This window comes from Bison bison, unplaced genomic scaffold (assembly GCF_000754665.1).
Source record: "Bison bison bison isolate TAMUID 2011002044 unplaced genomic scaffold, Bison_UMD1.0 scf7180017864375, whole genome shotgun sequence".
Classification (NCBI taxonomy): Eukaryota; Metazoa; Chordata; class Mammalia; order Artiodactyla; family Bovidae; genus Bison; species Bison bison.
In genome coordinates this window covers 5,625,025-5,647,307 of record NW_011494947.1, presented here as the reverse complement: position 1 = coordinate 5,647,307, position 22,283 = coordinate 5,625,025, and the positions used below count along the sequence as shown (strand labels likewise).

Here is a 22,283-nt window from a genome sequence, read left to right as displayed (position 1 = left end):
AAAACATGAAACAGAAACAATATTGTAACAAATTCAATAAAGACTTTTAAAATGGCCCAGATCGAAAAAATAAATAGAACACAAAGGAGTATGTGTGGCTTTCAGAAGTTTCCCATGTTCCTTGTGGAATTATGGGTGCAGCTCAGGGACCCATGCAGCTGCACCAAAGGAGCTGTCATCCCTGTGGAAGGAGCCAGAACTGAGATGCTGTTGCCTTGTGTGCCACATTGCTGCCTTCAGGGGTCCACCTCCCAGCGTATGAAACAGCATTCGTGCCACAGTTGTGTTGGATGGCATCACCGACTCAATGGACATGAGTTTGAGCAAGCTCTGGGAGATGGTGAAGGGAAGCCTGGCAGGCTGCAGTCCATGGGGTCGCAAAGAGTCGGACACAAATGAGCGACTGAACAACAACAGCAATCCCTTTAGACTCATGATACGGATGCTTGAGTCGTCCTGAGGGCTTGGGAGTCACAGAGGAGAAGACTGTAAGCTGTGTGCATCTGAGGACCATCCCCAGTCCAGGAAGAAAGCACACACATACACAGCCCCACGCAGGAGATTCACTCACAGGCACCCTCATTTCCTCCCCTTCAGGCCCACTCCCCTCCCAGAAAGCACCTCCACACTGTGAACCAACCCTTTTCCTGCCACAGTCTGGGATTTTTACTAGAACCTTGAAAAGTCTGTCTATGGTATCATCTGATCTTTTGTTTTGAGTTCTTACTGTCTCTCTCTCTTTTTTTTTTTTTTGAGAAAACCAAGCTATTGTTATGTTTCCTTTGATTTCTATTTTAAAAAAAATCTTCTCATCTATACTCTCATCTGTCTTTTATAAACCTCTTTTCACAGGTCCTGTGCTACTTTTCTCCTGCATGTTCATCTTGGGTAGAAGCACCTCTGTCTGGGTCTGCATTTACCCACTGATAATATGGGTAGATTAACCTTGACCCCAGCTTCTCTGAGCGATGGTGCATCTTCTCTTTCAGAGCTGGTGCTGGAGGTCTGGCTTTGATGTTTCTTGGGAAGTGGGAAGGGGACAGAGGCAATGGGGACATGCTGTCTGGTTTTACTCTCTCCCCACCCTGTCCTCCTGTCTGCAGAGTCCCCTGTGCCTGTGGTATATGTGACCCCATGGCAGGTCTTCCCTTGAATGTTCAGCTCTCCATCCTCTACTCACTTCAGGGCAAACAGGCTCCTCCAAAGAGGGCCTAGGTCAGTGGGGTTCCCCATGGTTCACGGGCCTTTGTTTAGTGGGCTCAAATGTACTTGGGTAATATCTTTTGAGAGGTTCAAATGGCTCTTAAGATGTACTCTTCCTTCTCTCCTTCAGCCTTTCCTCAGATTAGGCCTCCGCTTCTTTTTAGAAAGCTGGGCCCATGAAAAAGAAAAAAGAACAAACACCTTCTGCCCAGTGCTGCTCATGCTTCCGGGCCTCATGCCTCCAGATCAGGCACTGTCGGCCTTTAGAACGTTCTTGCCCATACAGCAGATCTTCAGAATTACAGCATGGAGTTTCTCCCTTCTCTTGTTCCAGTAGCTTTTCTTCTGTGTATTGGGCTATTTTTGCTCATTTCCATGGGTTCCAAGGAGTTATGCAGATGAGCACTTCCTCTGCCATCTTTCCAAGAAGTTCTTCCTCTGCTGAATATTTTAAATAGTGAGACAAGAAAGATAAAATAAGTCAGACGATTAAGAGGAACGTACATTTTTTTAAATTAGAAAATTAAGACTAGAAAAGATAACAAATGAGGAAAGGATTAAAATTAACAGTGATGAGACAGCATCTGAACAGTCAAACAATGAAGCTAAAAAATTAGATGAGAGTATAAAAAAAGAACTCAAAAACTCAAAGAGTAAAGTTAGGCAAAAAGACAAAATTAAACAGTGGAAAAGGTTTAAAAGAACTAACATTTAAGTGTTTCTAAACATAATTTTAAAGATGAAAGGGCTAGACATGCTAAAACAATGAAAAAATCTTAGTATTTAAAGATTAAAAGAATATAATAAACATAGGAGGTATTTCCTTCTGTAATGTTCCATGTTAAAGATGTATCTGTATTTACTGATTTACAAAGATATCCAAGACTGGATTAGAGAGAAGAGCAAATTACAGAGCGCTATTATAGTCTCAGTACATATGTCACATAAAAGTTGTGAATATGTAGACAGAGGAGTGATGGGAATCATACCAAACTGAACTGGGAGAGGTAAGGGATCGGAAGTGGGGGTGTCATGCATACCATCAGATCCCTTCACCATTTCTGGAATCTTCTCCCCTCCCCTCTTCAGTGCACTTTTGCCCTACCACCCACACCTGGGTGGCCACCCTTCCTAGGTGGGCTACCCTCGAGCTTACTGCAGCTGCTCTGCCCACCTGTGCAGAGAGCACCATGTGCCTGGAGTTTACAGCCCCCACCCCGTGACCCAGGGCCCTCAGCTCCTCGTCGCAGGTGGGACAACTCTGATGCATAACCGACCTCAAGCAGATTGAAAAGCCAGCTCTGTATGTGATTTTACATTTTCTAGCCACATTAAAATCCATACACTTTATCTTCAACATGTAGTCAACATAAAAATTATTGAGACAGTCTGCATCCTTTTTTATTCGTACTAAGTCTTCAAAGTCCGGTGTGTGTTTCACATGCGCATGTCTTACTTTCCCTGCTTGCATTTCCTTGCTCAGTGGTCACATGTGGCACGATGCTACTGCATGGGACAGCCTGCCTCCACTTGAGTTGAAGCTGTTCCTTCACAGGACTTCGCCTGACAATGAAACCTCACCTCCCCATCCGGCTTCCTTCACTCCCTTATCGGTTTCTTACAGGAGCACTCTCTTTCCTTTTTAAAAAAAAACCTTGCATAATTGAGAAAGGAACATTTTCTTAATAAATCTTTTGCATACAACTGTTATTTTTGTAATTTAGAAAAATCTATAGAGGGTTCAAAGAAAAACTGTGCCTCTCACCCAGAACCCTGCTTCGTTATTTGTTTGTTTATTGCTAAGGCAGCCATAACCCCTAGGACTCTGGGTTTTGGAAGACTTGAAGTACCAATGAGTAAAGAATAACTGACAACAAACATACCAGAACCTTCCCTCCTTGCCATTTGTCGTACGTGGAAGGCTTGAGCCTTTCGTGTCTGTCAAGCTGCTTCCAAGATAAGTGGCCTGAAGCCAGCTAGGGTAAGATTATCCAGCAGTCTGGGTCAGGTATGTAGCTTGTGTTCTCAGACCCAGGCAAGGTGATGGGGGGAGCTGGGTCATCACTTATAAACTTGGCAAGAGTGACCTTTTTTCTTTTGCAACATGCCTGCAGCCTATAATTGGTACCACTGTAGCAGCTTGGGAGTGGGTAGTGCCCATCTGGCTCCAAACACCCAGGCTGTGTGGAGTCACTTCTCTTGGCATCTAAACCCGGCAGCAGGATGGGGGCTCCCTGTCAGAGGCCTCTTCCTCACTAATAAGACCACCAAGGCTCTTGTCTTTTGCCTCATCACAGCGTTTATTGAGAAGACAGTATAAAGAGTCCCTTTTGACATAAGTGTTAGCTAAGATTGATTTTTATTTTTCCATTTCCAAGTAGTTGGATTTTCTTTGCTTTGGATTTGTGTGTCACTTTAGGTAGAGATGAGGGAAGAATGCTGTTGATTGGCTCAGAAAATAATTCCAATCAGAAAAAGCGGGATGCTTACATTTCCTAACAAAGCTGACCTCTTTTGTCCCAGAATCACCTTCCCACCTTCCTCACTGTGTCACCGGAGAAAGAAACAGGCTTGTTTCAGCAATGCATTTCTCAATTTCTTCCCATAAACCATCCATTCATTAATTCAACAAGTGGTTACTGCTTACTTCCTCTATGCCATTACTCTTGAAATGTGACTTTGGTCCTTTTGACTACAGCGTTGTTGCCAGCATAGGCTCTTTTTATGGCTCTTCTTGGCTGTTTTAATTGGAAGTTGGGAGATAAACCAGGCACTCCTGGACTAAACACCGATGGCTATGAGGTCCATCCTCTGCAGGTACTCCAGACCGAGCTTTCCCTTCCCCAGCGGATGCTGCCTTTTTCTAAATAAGTCTGTGATGGTTCACATACTCACTGTCCTCCTTGTACCTTCGACTCCACTGCCTGGGAGTGTGGAGGCCGCCACTCATTGCTAAGGGATGTGATAGGATTTGGATGGTTCTATGGCCGTGATGTCACAGTGTGCAGTAAGGGTTTGGTGCAGTCTTGGTGGGGCACCTGGATCTTGGGAGTGTCTTGTCTTCACCCCTTATTACTGACGGGCTGGCCCCCAGGGAGGGAACAGGCCAGCACTGGCCCGTGTTCTACTCTGTCCTCAGTGCCTTTCCCAACCCCTCTGCTTCAGTACAGCACTGCAGCCTCCAGGCCCCCTGATGGACCCTCTGACGAAAGGGCCCTGCGGGAATCAGATGGCACAGACCCTCATGTGGAAAGCCAAGTCCTCTCTGTCCTTTGGCATCCAGCCCCTGCAGACGTGGCCGGCTAAAGACCCTGAAGTAGAGGCCCAGGTCAACCTGTAAGTAAGTAAGAGAAGCATCATCTCAGTTGGGGCTCATGCTCACTCTAGCTTGAAACCCTAATGCTCAGGAAGAAAATTATCTTTGGAGGGAAGAGTATGGAGGGAGAAGGGAGTGGATATTTGATTGGGAGATTTCATTTCTGTTTCTTAATGGTGCCTTATATGCATTTGTGTATTTACTTAGCCATGATCATTGAACACCTACTCTGGCCAGGCCTTGTGTCAGGCATGGCAGGCAAAGTAGATTCAGCTCCTGTTCTCAGGGGATTTATAGCTCGTAGAACAGATAGTCATTAATCAGATAATCACACAAATAAATTGTGACAAGTGCAATGAAATGTGGTACCTTGATTCAATAAACATTTACAGGATGTCCTCAGTGTGCCAGCAACATACTCAGGATATAAGGAAATAAGATATCTCCTCACCTGTGGATATCAAATAGTATCTAGAAGGGGAAAATTCCAATTATTATTCAGAAGAAATGATAATAATAACTATGTTATAACTAATATATTAATAGATTCTAGGTCCCAGAGGGTGGTAACTATGTTTTATTAAATTTACTCCTGAGTCCCCAGGGCTTTGTTAGGGTGTACACTATTTGCTGGATGAATGAATAAGTAATGAATGAAGAAGAGGATACCTCAACACAGGGGTGCTTAGCTTTCCAGGGGAATCAAAGGCAACTAGCTGCAACAATATGATTGCCTTAAGAACAAGAGATACTTCATCGATTCCATGCAACAAAAATTATCAATGCTTACTGTACCTGGTGCTTTTGCGAGCCTAAATTCCATTGAGGGTCATGGATCAGAATCACCTATCAGGCTTAAGAAATAGCTGATGCCTGAGGCCCACCCCAGAGATTCTGACCCAGGGACAGCCTTTCCAGGAAGGCAGAAAAGTAACCAAATATTAATAACTCCATTGCCACTAGAAAAGGAGCATGTAGAAAGTGCTACAGGAGGAAGGAATCTGTTGGAGGACAGGGAGGAAAACGAGAAGCAGTTGCACTTAGCCAGTCAGGATGACCGGCAGCCAGGCAGGAAAAGGAAAGAAAGCCACTTGAAACAGAGGAAACTGAAGAGCAAAGGCTCGGATCCGTGGAAATGGGTCCCAGCAGTGTTGACAGGCAGTAAACTAGTGATTCTCAAACCAGTGGTTCTGCAACCCTGGTTGCACAAAGTCAGCCTGGGAGCTCTGAAACAGAAAGCCGGCACATTCTACCCAAGATTCGCAAGTCAGGGTGGAACACAGATACCAATATTTTATACAGCTCCCCAGGGAATTCTCATATGCAGCAAATGTTGAGAAATGTTAAATGTAACATCAGTTACATTTAACATCAGTTCAGTTCAGTCGCTTAGTCATGTCCAACTCTTTGCAACCTCATGAACCACAGCACGCCAGGCCTCCCTGTCCATCACCGACTCCTGGAGTTCACCCAAACCCATGTCCGTTGAGTTGGTGATGCCATCCAACCATCTCGTCCTCTGTCATCCCCTTCTCCTCCTGCCCCCAATCTTTCCTAGCATAAATAAATACAAAATAGCTATGAAGCAACTTATATGCCTAGCTAAAGTGAAAGTGAAAGTCGCTCAGTCATGTCTGACTCTTTGCAACCCTGTGGACTATACACTCCATGGAACTCTCCAGGCAGGAATACTGGAGTGGGTAGCCTTTCCCTCCTCCAGGGGATCTTCCCAACCCAGGTATCGAACCCAGGTCTCCCACATTGCAGGTGGATTCTTTCCCAGCACAGCCACAAGGGAAGACCAAGAAGATTGGAGTGGGTAGCCTATCCCTTCTCCAGGGGATCTTCCTGACTGAGGAATGGAACCAGGGTCTCCTGCATTGCAGGTGGATTCTTTACCAACTGAGCTATCAGGGAAGCCCTGAGGGGTATAAATTTTTATATCTCAGGCAATGGGGAGCCACTGATAGCTTGCATGACTTTAAGCGACAATACAGTTTGAAATAGACAAAGTTCACAGTTCAGTTCAGTCACTCAGTCATGTCCAACTCTTTGCAGCCCCATGAATTACAGCATGCCAGGCCTCCCTGTCCATCACCAACTCCTGGAGTTCACTCAAACTCAGGTTCATCGGGTCAGTGATGCCATCCAGCCATCTCATCCTCTGTTGTCCCCTTCTCCTCCTGCCTCCAATCCGTCCCAGCATCAGAGTCTTTTCCAACAAGTCAACTCTTCACATGAGGTGGCCAAAGTATTGGAGTTTCAGCTTTAACATCAGTCCTTCCAAAGAACACCCAGGACTGATCTCCTTTAGGATGGACTGGTTGGATCTCCTTGCAGTCCAAGGAACTCTCAAGAGTCTTCTCCAACACCACAGTTCAAAAGCATCAATTCTTCTGCACTCAGCTTTCTTCATAGTCCAACTCTCACATCCATACATGACCACTGGAAAAACCATAGCCTTGACTAGACGGACCTTTGTTGGCAAAATAATGTCTCTGCTTTTTAATATGCTATCTAAGTTGGTCATAACTTTCCTTCCAAGGAGTAGCAGGGTTTGGATAAATTCAGGATTGCTAGTTCTGCAGTGGGTTCTTCCAGGAAATCAGAGAAGTCTGGAGTCACTGCTGGCTTTTCAGAGCTGCCCCCATTCTTCCCACAGTGGCCCCGTAGGTCCATTTATGAGAATGTGGGAAATGAATGTCACCTCGACTGTAAACTGAAATCTAAAATTTCAGTGAATGCTGAATTATTTGACCGAAATGCTCCTGTTTCTTGGGAGGTGGCTGGTAACTAGCGTCCAGGCAGGCCCAGCGCTCTACGCTGGAGAGCAGGGAAACCTGGGCTTCATCAGCCAAAGGTGAGATGGGGGAATGGCGCTCTTCCTTCCTCCCAAGCTCCAGGCCAGAGTCACAGCCCTCAAAGTGAACCCTGCGGTGGGCGCTGCTTTTGTCTATACTACAAGCCCCACAGTACACCGAGCGGATGACGTAGTCAAAGGGGCGGGCAGAGTTGCCGGGAAGCCTATGAGATGCAGCGGCCGCAGCCCGAGGAGGGGCCTTCCGGGATCTATTGGAGAATACATTTAGGGGTGGGACCGGTCCTGGTGATTGGCGGCCGCAGGGCTGGCGAAACTGCAGCGGGAACAGGGAGGGCGGGGTTTGGCTGCACCCCAGATTCAGGGGCGTCAGGGCTGGACTCACTGGGAGCCAGATGTTGGGTTTTCTGGAAAACGGACTAGAGAGATGTGTCTTTAAGAATTGCTGCCATTCTACGGGCCGTTCATTCACTAACTCATTCATTCAACAGATTTACTGGCTACCTGTGCCAGGCACTTGTGCAGACATACCAAATGTGTTTTCTCTTTTTAGTCTTCACCAAAAAATCCAACGAGGTAACAACTGCTGGCTCCATCTTACAGATGAGGAAGCCAAGGTCCAAAAGAGTTAGAAACACGTGTTCAGAACACACACTGCTCTGTAAGTGATGGAGCAGAGATTTGCACCTGTCTAGTCCCAGTGCCACTCTCCTAACCTCAGCTGTGCAAGTAAGAGCAAAGTGTTTACGGCATGTCAGTGTCCACAGGGTATCTTGCTTCTGTGGAGTGAAGAATACAGCAGGACCTGACTGCACATCAGTAAAGCTGACCAAGCACAAAGTTGGGCCTTATGTGAGGTACCATGGTTATCCAAGGCCTGCTTTCTGCCAGAAAGTATTCTGATATCTTTGTTGTTGTTCACTCTCTTCAGTCATATTGGACTCTTTCCAAACCCATGGATGGTAGCACACCAGGCTTTCCTGTCCTTCACTGTCTCCCAGAGTTGGCTCAAACTCATCTCCATTGAGTCGATTATGCCATCCAACCATCTCATTCTCTGTCGTCCCCTTCTCTTGGCCCCAGTCTTTCCAATGAGGGAAAGCATCAGGGTCTTTTGCAATGAGTTGGTGCTTCGCATCAGGTGGCCAAAGTATTAGAGCTTCAGCTTCAGCATCAGTCCTTCCAATGAATATTCAGGACTGATTTCCTTTAGGATTGACTGGTTTGATCTCCTTGCAGTCCAAGGGACTCTCAAGAGTCTTCTCCAACACCACAATTCGAAAGCATCAATTCTTTGGCACTCAGCATTCTTTATGGTCCAACTTTCACATCTGTACATGACTACTGGAAAAACCATAGCTTTGACTATATGGACCTTTGTCATTAATGTGACATCTCAGCTTTTTAATATACTGTCTAGGTTTGTCATAGCTTTTCTTCCAAGGAGCAAATGTCTTTTAATTTCATGACTGCAACACTGTCCACAGTGATTTTGAAGCCTAAGAAAAAAAGTCTGTCATTGTTTCCACTTTTCCTCCATCTGTTTGCCGTGAAGTGATGGGACTGGATGCCATGATCTTAATTTTTTGAATGTTGAGTTTTAAGCCAGCTTTTTCACTCTTTTCTTTGACTTTCATCAAAAGGCTCTTTAGTTCCTCTTTGCTTTCTGCCATTAGAGTAGTATCATCTGCATATCTGAGGTTATTGATATTTCTCCCTGCAGTCGTATTCCAACTTGTGCTTCATCCAGCCTGGCACTTCGCATGATGTACTCTGCATATAAGTTAAATAAGCAGGGTGGCAATATATAGCCTTGACAAACTCCTTTCCCAATTTGGAACCAGTCCATTGTCTAGTTGTAACTGTTGCTTCTTGACATGCATAGAGGTTTCTCAGGAGATAGGTAAGGTGGTCTGGTATTCCCATCTCTTGAAGAATTTTCCACAGTTTGTTGTGATCCACAAAATCAAAGGTTTTAGCATAGTCAATGAAGCAGAAGTAGATATTTTTCTGGAATTCTCTTGCTTTTTCTGTGATCCAGTGGATGTTGGCAATTTGATCTCTAGTTCCTCTGCCTTATCTAAATCTAGCTTGTACATCTAGAAGTTTTAGGTTCATGTATTATTGAAGTCTAGCTTGAAGGATTTTGAACATTACCCTGCTAGCATGTGAAATGAGTCCAATTGTAGAGTACATTCTTTGGCATTGCTTTTCTTTGGGATTGGAATGAAAACTTGACCTTTTCTAGCCCTGTGGCCACTGTTGAGTTTCCCAAATTTTCTGGCATATTGAGTGCAGCACTTTCACAGCATCATCTTTCAGGATTTGAAATAGCTCAGCTGGAATGCCATCACCTTCACTAGCTTTGTTCATAGTGATGCTTCCTAAGGCCCACTTGGCTTCACACTCCAGGATGTCTTGACTTCACACATCCTGGATATCACCAGGATGTCTAGGTGAGTGATCACAAATCAACTTACTGAGTACCTGTGTGCTGCGCTGGGCCTTGTTCTAGGCACTGGGCATGCAGAGGGAGCATCTCCTTCCAGATTAAGCTGGGGCTTGTGGAAGTGCTGTTACCTAGGGAAGTCCAAGGAGATTTCTCAGCGGAGGGACTACCTAAAGGATGAGACCTTTACCAGGCAGAGGCCAGGGAGGCGTTCCCAGACAGAGGGGACCATCTGTGCAAAGGCCAGCAGCATTAAAGCACTCAAGATTTGAAGGGAGCCACAAACAGTTTGGTCTGGCTGGTGCTTTTTGGGGAGTGGTGAGCAATGAGCCTGGGATGGCAGACAAAAGCCAAGTCACTGGGCAGTGGGGGGCTTAACCGCCTTGCTAGGAAGTTTGGTCTTGACTCTCTTAGCTAGAGCAGAGCATGATCAGATTTGCATACTGGAACGATTACTGGTGTCAGTGGGCAGCTAGATTGCAGAAGAAAAATGTTGGCAGCTGGGAGACCTATCGGAGTGGCTGGGTAAGAGATATTAAGTGTTCTGATGAGTGGCAGGAACAATGGGATTGGGTTAAGGAATAATTAAGAGGAAAGTTAGAGTGGACCTGGTAAATGCATGGGTGGTGAGGTGAGGAAGTGACCCTCAGAGTTTTGACTCTGGCAGCTCAGTGATGGTCTTGCCCTTAAAGAGAGGGTCTTGAGATGAGGCAGCACAGAATCTGAGACAGAATGAGACAGAGATCATTAGATACTGCTGTTGGGGCAGGCTTCAATAATATGTGAACCGAGAACTTCTAGTTCTGAGGAGGGATATAATTACATCTTTGGAGGCAGGAAGTTATTAGAAGAGTCTTCTTAGAGTAAAGTGAAGTGGATCTTGAAAAAGGAGGAGAACCTTCCTTCTTTCCTTTTTCTTGAATAGATTTTAATCAGCAGAGGTAGAAGGGTGTTCTGGATGACCAGATCCTGACTTGCCACTTGTATGGAGTAGTAGGAAGTCTGGAAAGTCAGACGGGGGGACATATTGTGAAAGGTGTTGTACTTAATCCCAGGACAGTGGGGCACTGAGTGGTTTTTGAGATAGACAGGCGATGGTTTGGGCTCTGATTTTTAAAAGTTAACTTCACTGATGTGTGCAGTGAGGAGGCCAAGAAACCAACTAAGAGATGAACTGTGGAGGGGCTTGTTGGTTGTAAGTGACAGAAACCCATCTCAAAATAGTTTAGGTATAAAAGGAGAATGTGTGGGTTCATGTGACCAAACTAGGGAAAGGGACAGATCGTGCCTCAGGGTCAACTGGATCCAAGAGCAGTCAGTCCACACCCTCAAGCTCCCACTCCTTAGCCGGCTTTCTTTCTGCCTGTTGACCTCCATGTCTCCTACCATCCATGAGTTTTCACCACTGCAGTGAGTACGATATTGGGCAGCGTGGGCTATGTTCTCAGACTTGCAACTTGAGAGGACAAATCTTCCCCATTGACATACGTATGAAAGTGAAAGTGTTAGTCACTCAGTCATGTCCAACCCTTTGTGACCCCATAGACTAGCCCCCCAGGCTCCTCTGTCAATGGAATTCTCCAGGCAAGGAAACTAGAGTGGGTTCCCATTGCCTTCTCCAGGCAATCTTCCCGACCCAGGGATAGAAGCCGGGTTTCCTGCATTGTAGGCAGATTCTTTACCATCTGAGCCACCAGGAAAGCCCTGGTATATACCTATGGCTGATTCATGTTGCTATATGGCATGTTGTATGTATGCTGACGCATGTTGATGTATACATGTTGATGTACAGCAGAAACCAACACAATATTGTAAAGCAATTATCCTTCAATTAAAAATAAATTAACTAAAAAATATATTTTCCCTTCAGTTAGAGGAACCCTGGGAAAGGACTTGAGTTTCCCAGCCTGGGTCACATTTCCATTCCTAGTTCTGGGGGAATGTCTGTTACCAGGGGCAGAGGAGGCAGTTCTTGCTTCCCTGGTGAGCAGTGGGAGGGCTCAGGAAGTAGAAAAACATAATTTGAAGGGGTCAGAAAAGCCAGAGGGGCAGTTTCAAAAAGGAGAGTGCTCTCTGACCAATCACAAAAATAACTTAGGAAGTTTTTAAAAAAATATGGATCGTGGAACTGATTAAATTAGAATCCGTAGTGGTGGGACCCAGGCCTGGGGCTGAAGGTGTTGAATATAACAGAAAGTTTGAAGATCAAAACGATATCTTCTGTTGAGTTTGATGATTCAGGAAGCCATGGGGCTCCTCTGAGAAAGCGGTTTCAGCTGGGAAGGGAGGGCAGAGGCACACAACAAGTCTCTCTGCATCCTCGTGTCTCCTTATTCATAACCTCATTTCAGGGCTGTGTCCGACCCTACAAGAAGCAAAGTCAGTCAGTTTAGTTGCTCAGTCATGTCTGATGCTTTGCAACCCATGGACTGCAGCATGCCAGGCTTCCCTGTCCATCACCAACTCCCAAAGCTTGCTCAAATTCATGTCCATTGAGTCGGTGATGCCATCCAACCATCTCATCCTCTATTGTCCTCTTCTCCTCCTTCCTTCAATCTTTCCCAGCATCATGTTCTTTTTCAGTGAGTTCTTCTCATCAGGTGGCCAGAGTATTGGAGCTTCAGCTTCAGCATCAGTCCTTCCAATGAATATTCAGGACTGATTTCCTTTAGGATTGACCTGTTTGATCTCCTTGCAGTCCAAGAGACTCTTAAAAGAGTCTTCTCCAACACCACAGTTCAAAAGCATCAATTCTTGGGTGCTCAGCTTTCTTTATGGTCCAACTCACATCCATACATAGACGCAGACGCCTCTCACAGGCCGGATGCCTCTCACTGGTGGATGTGAGGTAGGGAGGGTTCCAGCTTCGGCCTCCAGGCCTCCGCCGCTGCTGTGTCTAGTACCACCACCAATACTGCCGCCTCCGTTGGAGCTTTGTATTTCTAAAATGGCACCCCTGGACTAGGACAAGTACGTGGAGATAGTGCGGCTATGCAAATACCTACTGGAGAAGGACTTGAAGCAGCTTTGTGACTACGTTTGTGACCTCCGCTTGGAAAAGGAGCCAGTATCAACACCAGTAACAAGAGGCACAGTCTCTTCGTTAGCTCAATATATTAGGAAAAGACAAAGGAAACCTATAGAAAAGATGGTTATTCAGGGCCATTCTGCCTTAAAAGGATGTCAACCAGGACCTGAGGAAAGAAAGTTTGAAGAGTTTTTAATCCCGTCTGAATTATCTGCCCACTCTTTAAAAAAAATATTTATTTATTTCTTTATGTGGTTGCCTTGGGTCTTAGTTGCAGCATGTGGAATCTAGTTCACTGACCAGGGATAGAACCTGGGCCCCCTGCATTGATTGGGAGCTTGGTAATCTTAGCCACTGGACCACCAGAGAAGTCCCTGCCTATTTTTTTTTTAAACCATCAGTCCTTCCTATGATTAGTTACAATATCCTAGCAACAAGTGGATTTTTTTTAAAGTACAATTCAGATTCATTTCCATCACTAGGCTGAATTAGCAGTGGTTTACTTGTTGATCTTTTGGAGAAAGTTGTCATGTTTGAAAGAGTTTATAATCAAGGCATTATACAAATTTAGGCAATTTCATATTTAAACATGGGAAGGTCCCCTGGAGGAGGGCGTGGCAACCCACTTGTGTATTCTTGCCTGGAGAATCCCCATGGACAGAGGAGCCTGATGGGCTACAGTCCATGCAGTAGCAAAGAGTCAGAGACAACTGAGCAACTAACCACAGTACATATTTAAACACTCTAAAATAGCTTTCAAAAGCTATTTAAAACCTAGTTTGCTCCTGAATAAAAGTCTACTTGGTTTAAAAACACAGAGCTGGAGAGAAAGCCTCTGGGTTTAAATGAGGGGAAGTAGTAGGAAGCCCAGGTGGCTGTTGGTCTTGGCCACATTTGCCAGTGAAACTCCAACAATAAGGAAATTGATGTTTCAATTTCCATTTGCCTGACTCCTGTCACTAATTTTCAACTGATTCCAAATACAGAGAAGAGAGCAGTTTGATTTATTAAAAGCCTCCTAAAGCTCAGACAATTGTGAGGCAGGCTAGGATTTGTATGGGTCTGGCTAGAAGGAGGTTTTATTGATTTATTTTTATTTTTATTATTTTTTTTCCAGTTTTGTTCTGTTTTATTTCATCAAATACTAACCCTACTCTTGTTTCACCTTCTTTCTCATATCCATCTTCATTTGCATTATTATCAAGCCCACCCGAAATAGGGCTTTCATCCCCTTATGTATGGCTCACCCTCCACCAACCCAACTTAGCATAATTTTAGATTAAGTTCCCCTAAACACTTTTTAAGACATGGTCCTCTACTCTGATCCCAAACTTAAAATGCAAAGGAACATCGGGAGTCCCCTGGCAGTCCAGAGGTTAAGACTGTGCTTCCACTGCAAGGGGCACGGCTTTGATCCCTGATGGGGGTGCTATGGTCTCACATGCTTCAGTGCTTTTCAGTGTTATTCAAATGGCTGAAGGCAGTAGTTCTAAATGGAGAAGGCTTTGCACTGATCTTCTTGGGGGATTCTCAGAGAGGCCGGGCCATGCCCCAAACACTCCTGACCGCTCCGTGTCCGCTTGCCATCTCGTCCCCAGGCTGCGCACGCTTGCACCGCTCCGTGTCGGCTTGCCGTCACGTCCCCGGGTTTGTTTCCCTTGCAGATTTTTTTGGATTTGGGGCAGAATACTGATTTGCCGGGGACCAGCCCCGGCTGATCCAGGGTATTCGAAGGAGAGACGGCGTAGGCGAAGATCAGGAAACAACTGCTTAATTAAACGTTAATTAAGGATATAAAGAGTAATAAAATGAGGATAGCTCAGTGAGGAAATTCAGTGGAGAAAAGAGGCTGAAATAAGGATAGCTCAGTGAGGAAATTCAGTGTAGAAAAGAGGCTGAATAATTCAGCCAGAAGGTAAGAGAAAGAACGACACGGTGAGATCAAGTTTCGGTAAACAAGGCCCCTGATTTATTTATTTATTTATTTATTTTTACATACAAAGTTTCCATTTTTATTGAAATCTTGTGTTAGGTATCAAACAAAATTTGCTTTCTTCAGATAAAAATATTCTCTCAGATGTATCCAGGTAACTGCTAAGCCTAAATTGGTCCTCCAATGTCTTGTTTTTACTGTCCTCGTGAAATGTTCATATGCACTTAGGATGTTCCCAAGAATATTTATCGTGTAAAGGACCGTACGTGGCGACCTCTACCGCTGCCTCCACTAACAAACTTTCCTCTCGAGCCTCCACTGCCGCTATTTGCACTTGCCCAGGAAGGCCCAAGCCCCCCACGACCTCTGGAAGCACGGTCACGAAGGCTGATTTATTTTTAAAATTTCTTGTTCTTCTTGGTCTTTACAAAGTGTCTGACACATAGAAAGTGCTCACTAAATATTTGTTGGGTCAGTTAAAGGTTATACTTTGGCCACCTGATGTGAAAAACTGACTCATTTGAAAAGACCCTGATGCTGGGAAAGATTGAAGGCGGGAGGAGAAGGGGACGACAGAGGATGAGATGGTTGGATGGCAGCACCGACTCAATGGACATGAGTTTGAGTAAAGTCTGGGAGTTGGTGATGGACAAGGAGGCCTGGCATGCTGCAGTCCATGGGGTCGCAAAGAGTCAGGCACGACTGAGTGACTGAACCGAACTGAAGTTAAAGATAATAGAACAAAGATGCCAATTAGGAGCCTTCTGCAATGATGAAGGTCTAAGCTAAAGCAGAGAAAGGAAATGAAAAGGAGAAGGAGTGACAAAGGACTACGAGACATGGTATAATTCTGGAAATATCCTCAAGTGCAAAATGGCATGTACAGGTTATGCATTGCAGTTTATTAGTAGTAGCAAAAGGTTTAAAACCATTTACCTAGGAAACTGGTTAAATAAAATATGGTGTGTCTACTCAATGGAATAGTATGTAGCCAAAAGAAAAAATTACAGGGGCTCTTTTGGTACTGATTTGGAAAGCTTGCCAAGGTACATTAAATGAAAAAATAACAAAAAGAATGGAATTGTGAATGGTTTACTACTGATGTATTTACCAAAGACAAAAAGGAATATATGTTTTTCTTTCTTTGTAAGTGCACACAGCATCTCTGGCAGACACACACCAAACAGTAGAGGCTACTGATGGGGAGAGGAAATGGGAGAGGGGGGTGGGGCCAAGAGGGAGGAGACGAGAGACTTTCTCCTGTATGGCCCTTTGGACTCTGTGAATTTTGAAGGAAGTGAGCTTTATCTCTTCAAAGAATGACATATAGAGTACCGGGTTAAGCTCCCTGTGACAACCTAGACAGGTGGGATGGGGTGAGGAATGGGAGGGAGGATTAAGAAGAAGGGGATATATGTATACTTATATATGTATACTTATGGCTGATTGACATTGTAGTGTGGCAGAAACCAACACAACATTGTAAAGCAATTATCCTCCAAATAAAAATAAATTTTAAAAAGGACACCAAAAATATGCATGACTAAAATTTTTAAAAATAATGAAATACAAATTCACACATACAAACATGCACCAGTCAAAAGCAACACTGTGCAGGCCTGTACCGGGGCTTGGAGACTGATTAGATGTTGGATATGGGGGAAAATCTGGGTGATGACCCTGAACTTGAACCTCAAGTGAGTAGGAAAAACATGGCAGTGCTGCTGACCAAGATGTGAGTGAGGAGTGGGAGTGAGGGTGCCTGGGGGCATGTTATGTTTTAGGGGCTCCCAGGGGGTTCACAGAACCACGTCCAGCAGTTGGAAGTCAGAACTTGCACTTGGAGAAAAAGTTTTGAGTTGGAGATTTGCTTTGGGTTAGCATAGAGGCAGTATTTGAAGGTACAGGAGTAGTGAGGTCCCCAGGGAGGTGAGTGACTCAAATGGAAGGGAGACGAATGTGGACCCACATTCACCTTTCAAGGGTGGCTTAAGGTTCAGTGCTGCCTTGCTGCTCTGTGTGATCTAAGTCAGGGAGGAGTATGGTGTCGCTCTGCCAGGATGTCCTGGTCCTTTTCTGGGAATGGAAGCTGCACCACTGAGCCCCACATCCCCTGGAGGAACAGTCACTAACAGCAATCATTTTTCCTCAAGGAGGTTATGCCATTACTAAAAATTTTATTCCTTTGACTATTCGCATTTTCTATTCTTTCAAATTTTACAGTCCTCAAGGGCCAGCAACCCATTTTTGGTGCTCACCTCATCTCAAAGTACAGTACAGTACACCATGAGGGCACACTATAAATAGTGGTAGATAGTAGGACTCTTTGTAATCATTGCTTATAAGAAGCAGAAGGAAATAGTTCAGGCTGCCATGCCCTAAATTCACCTAAACTAACCCTCATTTTTATAAATCCCATTTGGCTTTGGATGGAGGCTGGTTGTTTTCCTGTCATCTCCTATATTAACAAATGTTCTTGGTTAAAATCCTTTTGCCTTCTATATTTCTGTGAATTTGGTCTATCTATTATTTTGCTATTTTGCTTTCTTTGAAGAACATTCCCCCCCCCCGCCCACCCTCTCTACTCTCTCATCCTTGGTCTCAAAGTCTCATTTTTGTAGACTGTCTCAGGATCAGAGTACCTTGGTGAAGTTAACATTTTAGAAAATCTTTCACAAATATAGTTTGACCTTAAAAGCACAGAGTAAGCTGCTTTTCTTCCAGCACATGGTCTGAATGTATCTGGAGAAAAACAGAGCACAAGTAAGTATGGAGTAGCCACCTGATGCGAAGTCAGCTTGTTGGAAAATACCCTGATGCTGGGAAAGATTGAAGGCAAAAGAAGAAGGGGACGGCAAAGAATGAGATGGTTTGGTAGCATCACCGACTCAATGGACATGAATGTGAGCAAATTTCAGGGATAGTGGAGAATAGAAGAGCCTGATGTACTACAGTCTGTGGGGTCACAAAGAATCAGACATGACTGACTAAATAACAAGGGACCTAAATTGGTCCTAAAAATTAGAATAAAATACAGAGGTCATTTAAAAAGCAGTGGGAGGAGCCTTCCCCCTCTCCTAGGTTATTTCAAGGGAAAATTCAGTCAGTTCCACAAGCATTTACCTCTACATTTGAGACTAAGAATTTTTCACATATTGATAGGGGCTGTAAAGCAGATGAAGATACACCACCCCAAAAATGCCACTTTGGCATAAAGATTATTTTGAGCTGAAGGAAGCTGAGAAAAGGCAGATATAGGAAGAACTGTCTGCCTTCCCCCATCTGCCTAAAAGCAGGGCATTAATTTCTCTATGTGAAGGTACCCCCTCCCCTCTCTTTACAAAGAGGAGGAGAACAGCCCTTGCTACCAGAGACAGAGACTGCACAAAGGTGAGTCGACATAAACAAACCTTTCTAAGTAACCCTATCTATCATTGCTTTCCCCCATGTGGCTCCCTTCCCATGACTGACCCTCCCAGAATCCCCAAATTTGGCCCCCTTTTTTATGTCTAGTCACTTCTCCATAATTTATTGCCCTTTGTTTAAATGGTATATGAGTCTCTGAGTCTAACTGCTATTTGGGGTTTTCTTTTCTGTGCAGCCCTTGTGCATGTAAAATTAGAAATAAAATTTGTATGCCTTTTCTTCTGTTCATCTGTCTTTTGTCAACTTAATTCACAGGCATCAGCTACAGAACATAGAAGAGTAAAGGGAAAGTTTTTCCTCCCTAACTGCTATTTCTTAAAGTTAGAGCATTTTTGATCACAAGAGAGCCTAGCTTATCTCTGGATTTCCACAAAGAGACTTTTTTTTCTTCTTTGTATTGTTCAAATGCACATACCTTCTTGCTAATGAAAGACATGGATGCACAATCTCTGTTTCTTCAAGTAGTTGTTGTGCTCAGACTATTCACCATGCTAATGTGTGTTTTCTCTTTAAATCCAACAGCCCCATGAGGACTGTCCCATGTTTATCAGTATTTGTTGAATTAATTCATAAATCAAGCCCCATTTTACAGCTGTAGAACTGAGGCCCCATGAAAGGCTGTTTCTTGCCAAAAATCAGTCAGTAAATGAGTGGTGGGTTATCACAGGGCTGAGTAAATATCAGGCAACCCTATGCATATGGAATTTCTCTATACATACAGATGTTAATTTATTTAAATTTAGGGTCAGAGTTTCTTTTTTACTCTGTATAACATTTTTAAGTAATTTCTTATTGTACTATAATTTACATGCAATAAAATGCAAGAATCCTAAGTTCACAGTTGGATAAGTTTGACACCTGCAGCTGATCCACTTTGTAATGTTACAGTGTGATCTGTTGCACTTAATTGTATTACCTGTTTATTGAAGGATGCCAGCCACTAGACATAGGAAATGCCAGCCTCATCGTCAGCTAATGGCTAGTGAATGATGTCACAATGTATTCACTGTGATGGCCCCCACAGCATTTTCTTTGTTTGCTCATATTACTGGCATTGTATTCACTTCTGAAGTAAATTTATTGAGATTAACCTGTGGCAACATTTACAGTATTTTCAGGTCTGACTCAGAAATGAATTTCACAAACATGCTGTACAGTGCTGCTCACTTCCAGCAGCAGCCAACAGCGGACTTGTGAGCGCCTGGTGGTGTCTCTCCAGGCCTGATCCTTGAGGAAGCTATGACGTGGTCCCTGTGCTCGCCCTGCCTCTTCTCTGGGTCCCTATCCGTATGGCTGGTCTCACCCTCCTGTGTCTCTCCCAGCCCCTTGCAAAGAAGGAAAATCCTAGGGGACCTGGTGGCTTTCTTCAGACATTTGAAGGGCTTTCCTGTAGAAGTGATCTTGTTTTATGTGGCTCCAAAGGATTGGCTGGCTGACTATTATTCACTCATTCACTCATTCATTCATAATTCAATAAAACCCCACTAAGAGCTAATGTCTGTGCCAGGAATTATGTAACATGTCAGGATTTTGCACTGAACAAAACCAACAGAGAACCTGTCATTGTGGATGCTTATATTCTAGTAGGGGTGGCAGATGTTAATCCAGTATCCTCTTTGTATTAATAATTTCTAGTCTGGGGAGTAGGGGTAAAGTCCAGAAGAAGAAGCAGAAGAGGCAGTTTGTAGACAGCTTTCCAGGTCCTAAGATGAGAAAATGCTCAGCAGGCTAAAGGAAAGGAAGAAGGGCAGTGTGGCTGGATTGCTGAGATGAGGAGAGAGTGGGCCAGACAGGACCACTGACCGGGGTGTGGAAGTGATCATAAGGAAATTAAGAAGAAGTGAACGGGTGAAGACGTAGGACCAACTGGTGGCAATTAAAGTGTGATGGATTTCAATTCAATACAGAAAAAAAAAAGAAACAAAATTGTTTGACAGGGAGAATGGAGTGCCCTGGGCCTTGTGGGCTTCAGTTCATGGGGTTGCAGAAGAGTTAGACATGACTTAGAGACTAAACAATAACAACAACGATAGCGTGTAATTGAGACTTGTTAGCCATATTTAAAGTATCTGGTAGAGAATACACTACCATAGGTGGCAGGTTGGACACCAAGTGATCCTTGAGTCTCTGGACCTGAAAGTCTCTGGACATTTCTGGAAGTCTCTTCCACCCTAAAATTGTATGTTGAAGTGGCTGGAAGACTGATGAGGCTGTTATAGGAATCTGGACATCAAATAGTGAGGACCCATGAGATGGAAGGACTTGGCTGGCTGAGTATGGGAGATGATCACTGATGAAATGTCCAGCTGTAAGAGAATGGAGGATCAGTGGGATATTGACACAGCAGGAGGCTACACAGCACTGTGAGTCAATGACTAGAGTTACGGCTATCAACGTGTACAAACCTCAAAAGCACAGTGTTCAAAGAAGCTAGTTGCAGGGAGATAGTCATGGTTTGATATACAAGTGTATAAAATTTAAAGTCATGCTAAACAATACTGCAAATGGTTTATGACTACATGGTACAAATGTCAAAGATAAGTAGGAAGTATGAACCAAATTGTTTAGTCAAATTGTGTCAAAGGAGAGAAAGATGAAAATGAGATCAAGGACAGGTACACAGGGGTTTTCAGTGTATCTATAATGTTCATGATATTCATTTTTCTGCATCTTAAACCATTTCATAATAAAACAGACGAAATCCAGGTGAGTCTGATATACAACTAGGTTTGAGAACCAGAATCAAGTGCTTCTCAAAATTCAACATGCATTTGAATCCTCAGGGGATCTTGTTAAAATGCTGATTTTGTCTCATTAGGTCTGGGGTGGGGCCTAAGAGTCTGAATTTCTAACCAACTCAGGGAAAATTATCCCTCTGAGTAGTGAGGATGGGAGATTCCCGTTCTCTAGGATTCCTGCTAGCCAGGGTACTGCTCAGAAATGCTGCTCTGGACAGCATGCCTGCCTTCAGAGTCTGGGTACAGCTGGAGGCACAGTTTGGCAATCTCAGAAGAGAAGCTTGGAGAACCTAGGGAGACAGACTTTGGAGGGATTTCCCCAAAGAAGTTAAATCTGCAGGTGATCAAGGCAGGTCTGCAGCAACATATGTTGTCTGCTGATTTTTTCTTCTTAAACGAGTTTCTGTTTAACGCTTTGTGGTCATGCATGTATAGGTGTCCTGTGGAGCAGTGTTTCCCTAACCAAATTATACTCAGCTGGAAATCCCTTCAGCCTTGACCTTATAAGAAAGAATCCAAGGTCACTAGAGAGTGGAGAGGGAGGGAGCAGACGTGTGGACATTACACTTTGTAGGAATCATTTGTAAGTAGCAGCTCCCAGGTTTTCTGGATGGTGGGTCTTTTAAAAAATTAATTTTGGTTGTGCTTGGGTCTTCGTTGCTGTGCAGGCTTTCTCTAGTTGCGGTGAGCAGGGGCTATGCTATAGTTGCGGTATGTGGGTGTAGTTGCTCTGGGGTATGTGGAATCTTTGGGGATCAAACCCATGTCTCCTGTATTGGCAGGCAGATTCTTATCCACTGTGTCACCAGGGAAATCCTGGATGGTGGGGCTTGAGCTGAGCAGAATGACAAGCCTTCAGGCTTCTGCTCTGCACACCCACATCCCAAGACGACATATGCTACTTAAGAAGGGGACAAAGGGGACTGTTGTACAAGTTACCAGCTTTGCTACCCACAGGTGTGATGTGCTTGCACACTTTTTGTTCTGTGAAGTCCAATGTCCTTTATATTTTCCCACTGAACCGTAAATGCTATGACTGTGGGGACCACACATCTTGGGTTTAGCACCTGGCCCAGTACCTGGTACATCTTAGGTGCTCAGATCAGATCAGAGATCAGATCAGATCAGTCGCTCATTCGTGTCTGACTCTTTGCGACCCCATGAATCGCAGCACGCCAAGCCTCCCTGTCCATCACCAACTCCCGGAGTTCACCCAGACTCACGTCCATCGAGTCAGTGATGCCATCCAGCCATCTCATCCTCTGTCGTCCCCTTCTCCTCTTGCCCCCAATCCCTCCCAGCATCAGAGTCTTTTCCAATGAGTCAACTCTTCGCATGAGGTGGGCAAAGTACTGGAGTTTCAGCTTTAGCA

General features: G+C 44.4%; 1 protein-coding gene across 1 annotated transcript in view; it reads left to right on the top strand.

The window, feature by feature from the left end:
* Positions 1 to 22,283, top strand: part of GARNL3 (GTPase activating Rap/RanGAP domain-like 3) — a 160,938-nt gene that overhangs the window by 14,448 nt on the left and 124,207 nt on the right. Inside the window, exon 2 of the mRNA XM_010856923.1 lies at positions 4,369 to 4,539. Within this exon, the coding sequence (XP_010855225.1) occupies positions 4,397 to 4,539 (143 nt within the window). The 5' untranslated portion in view covers positions 4,369 to 4,396. The remainder of the gene's footprint in view (positions 1 to 4,368; positions 4,540 to 22,283) is intronic.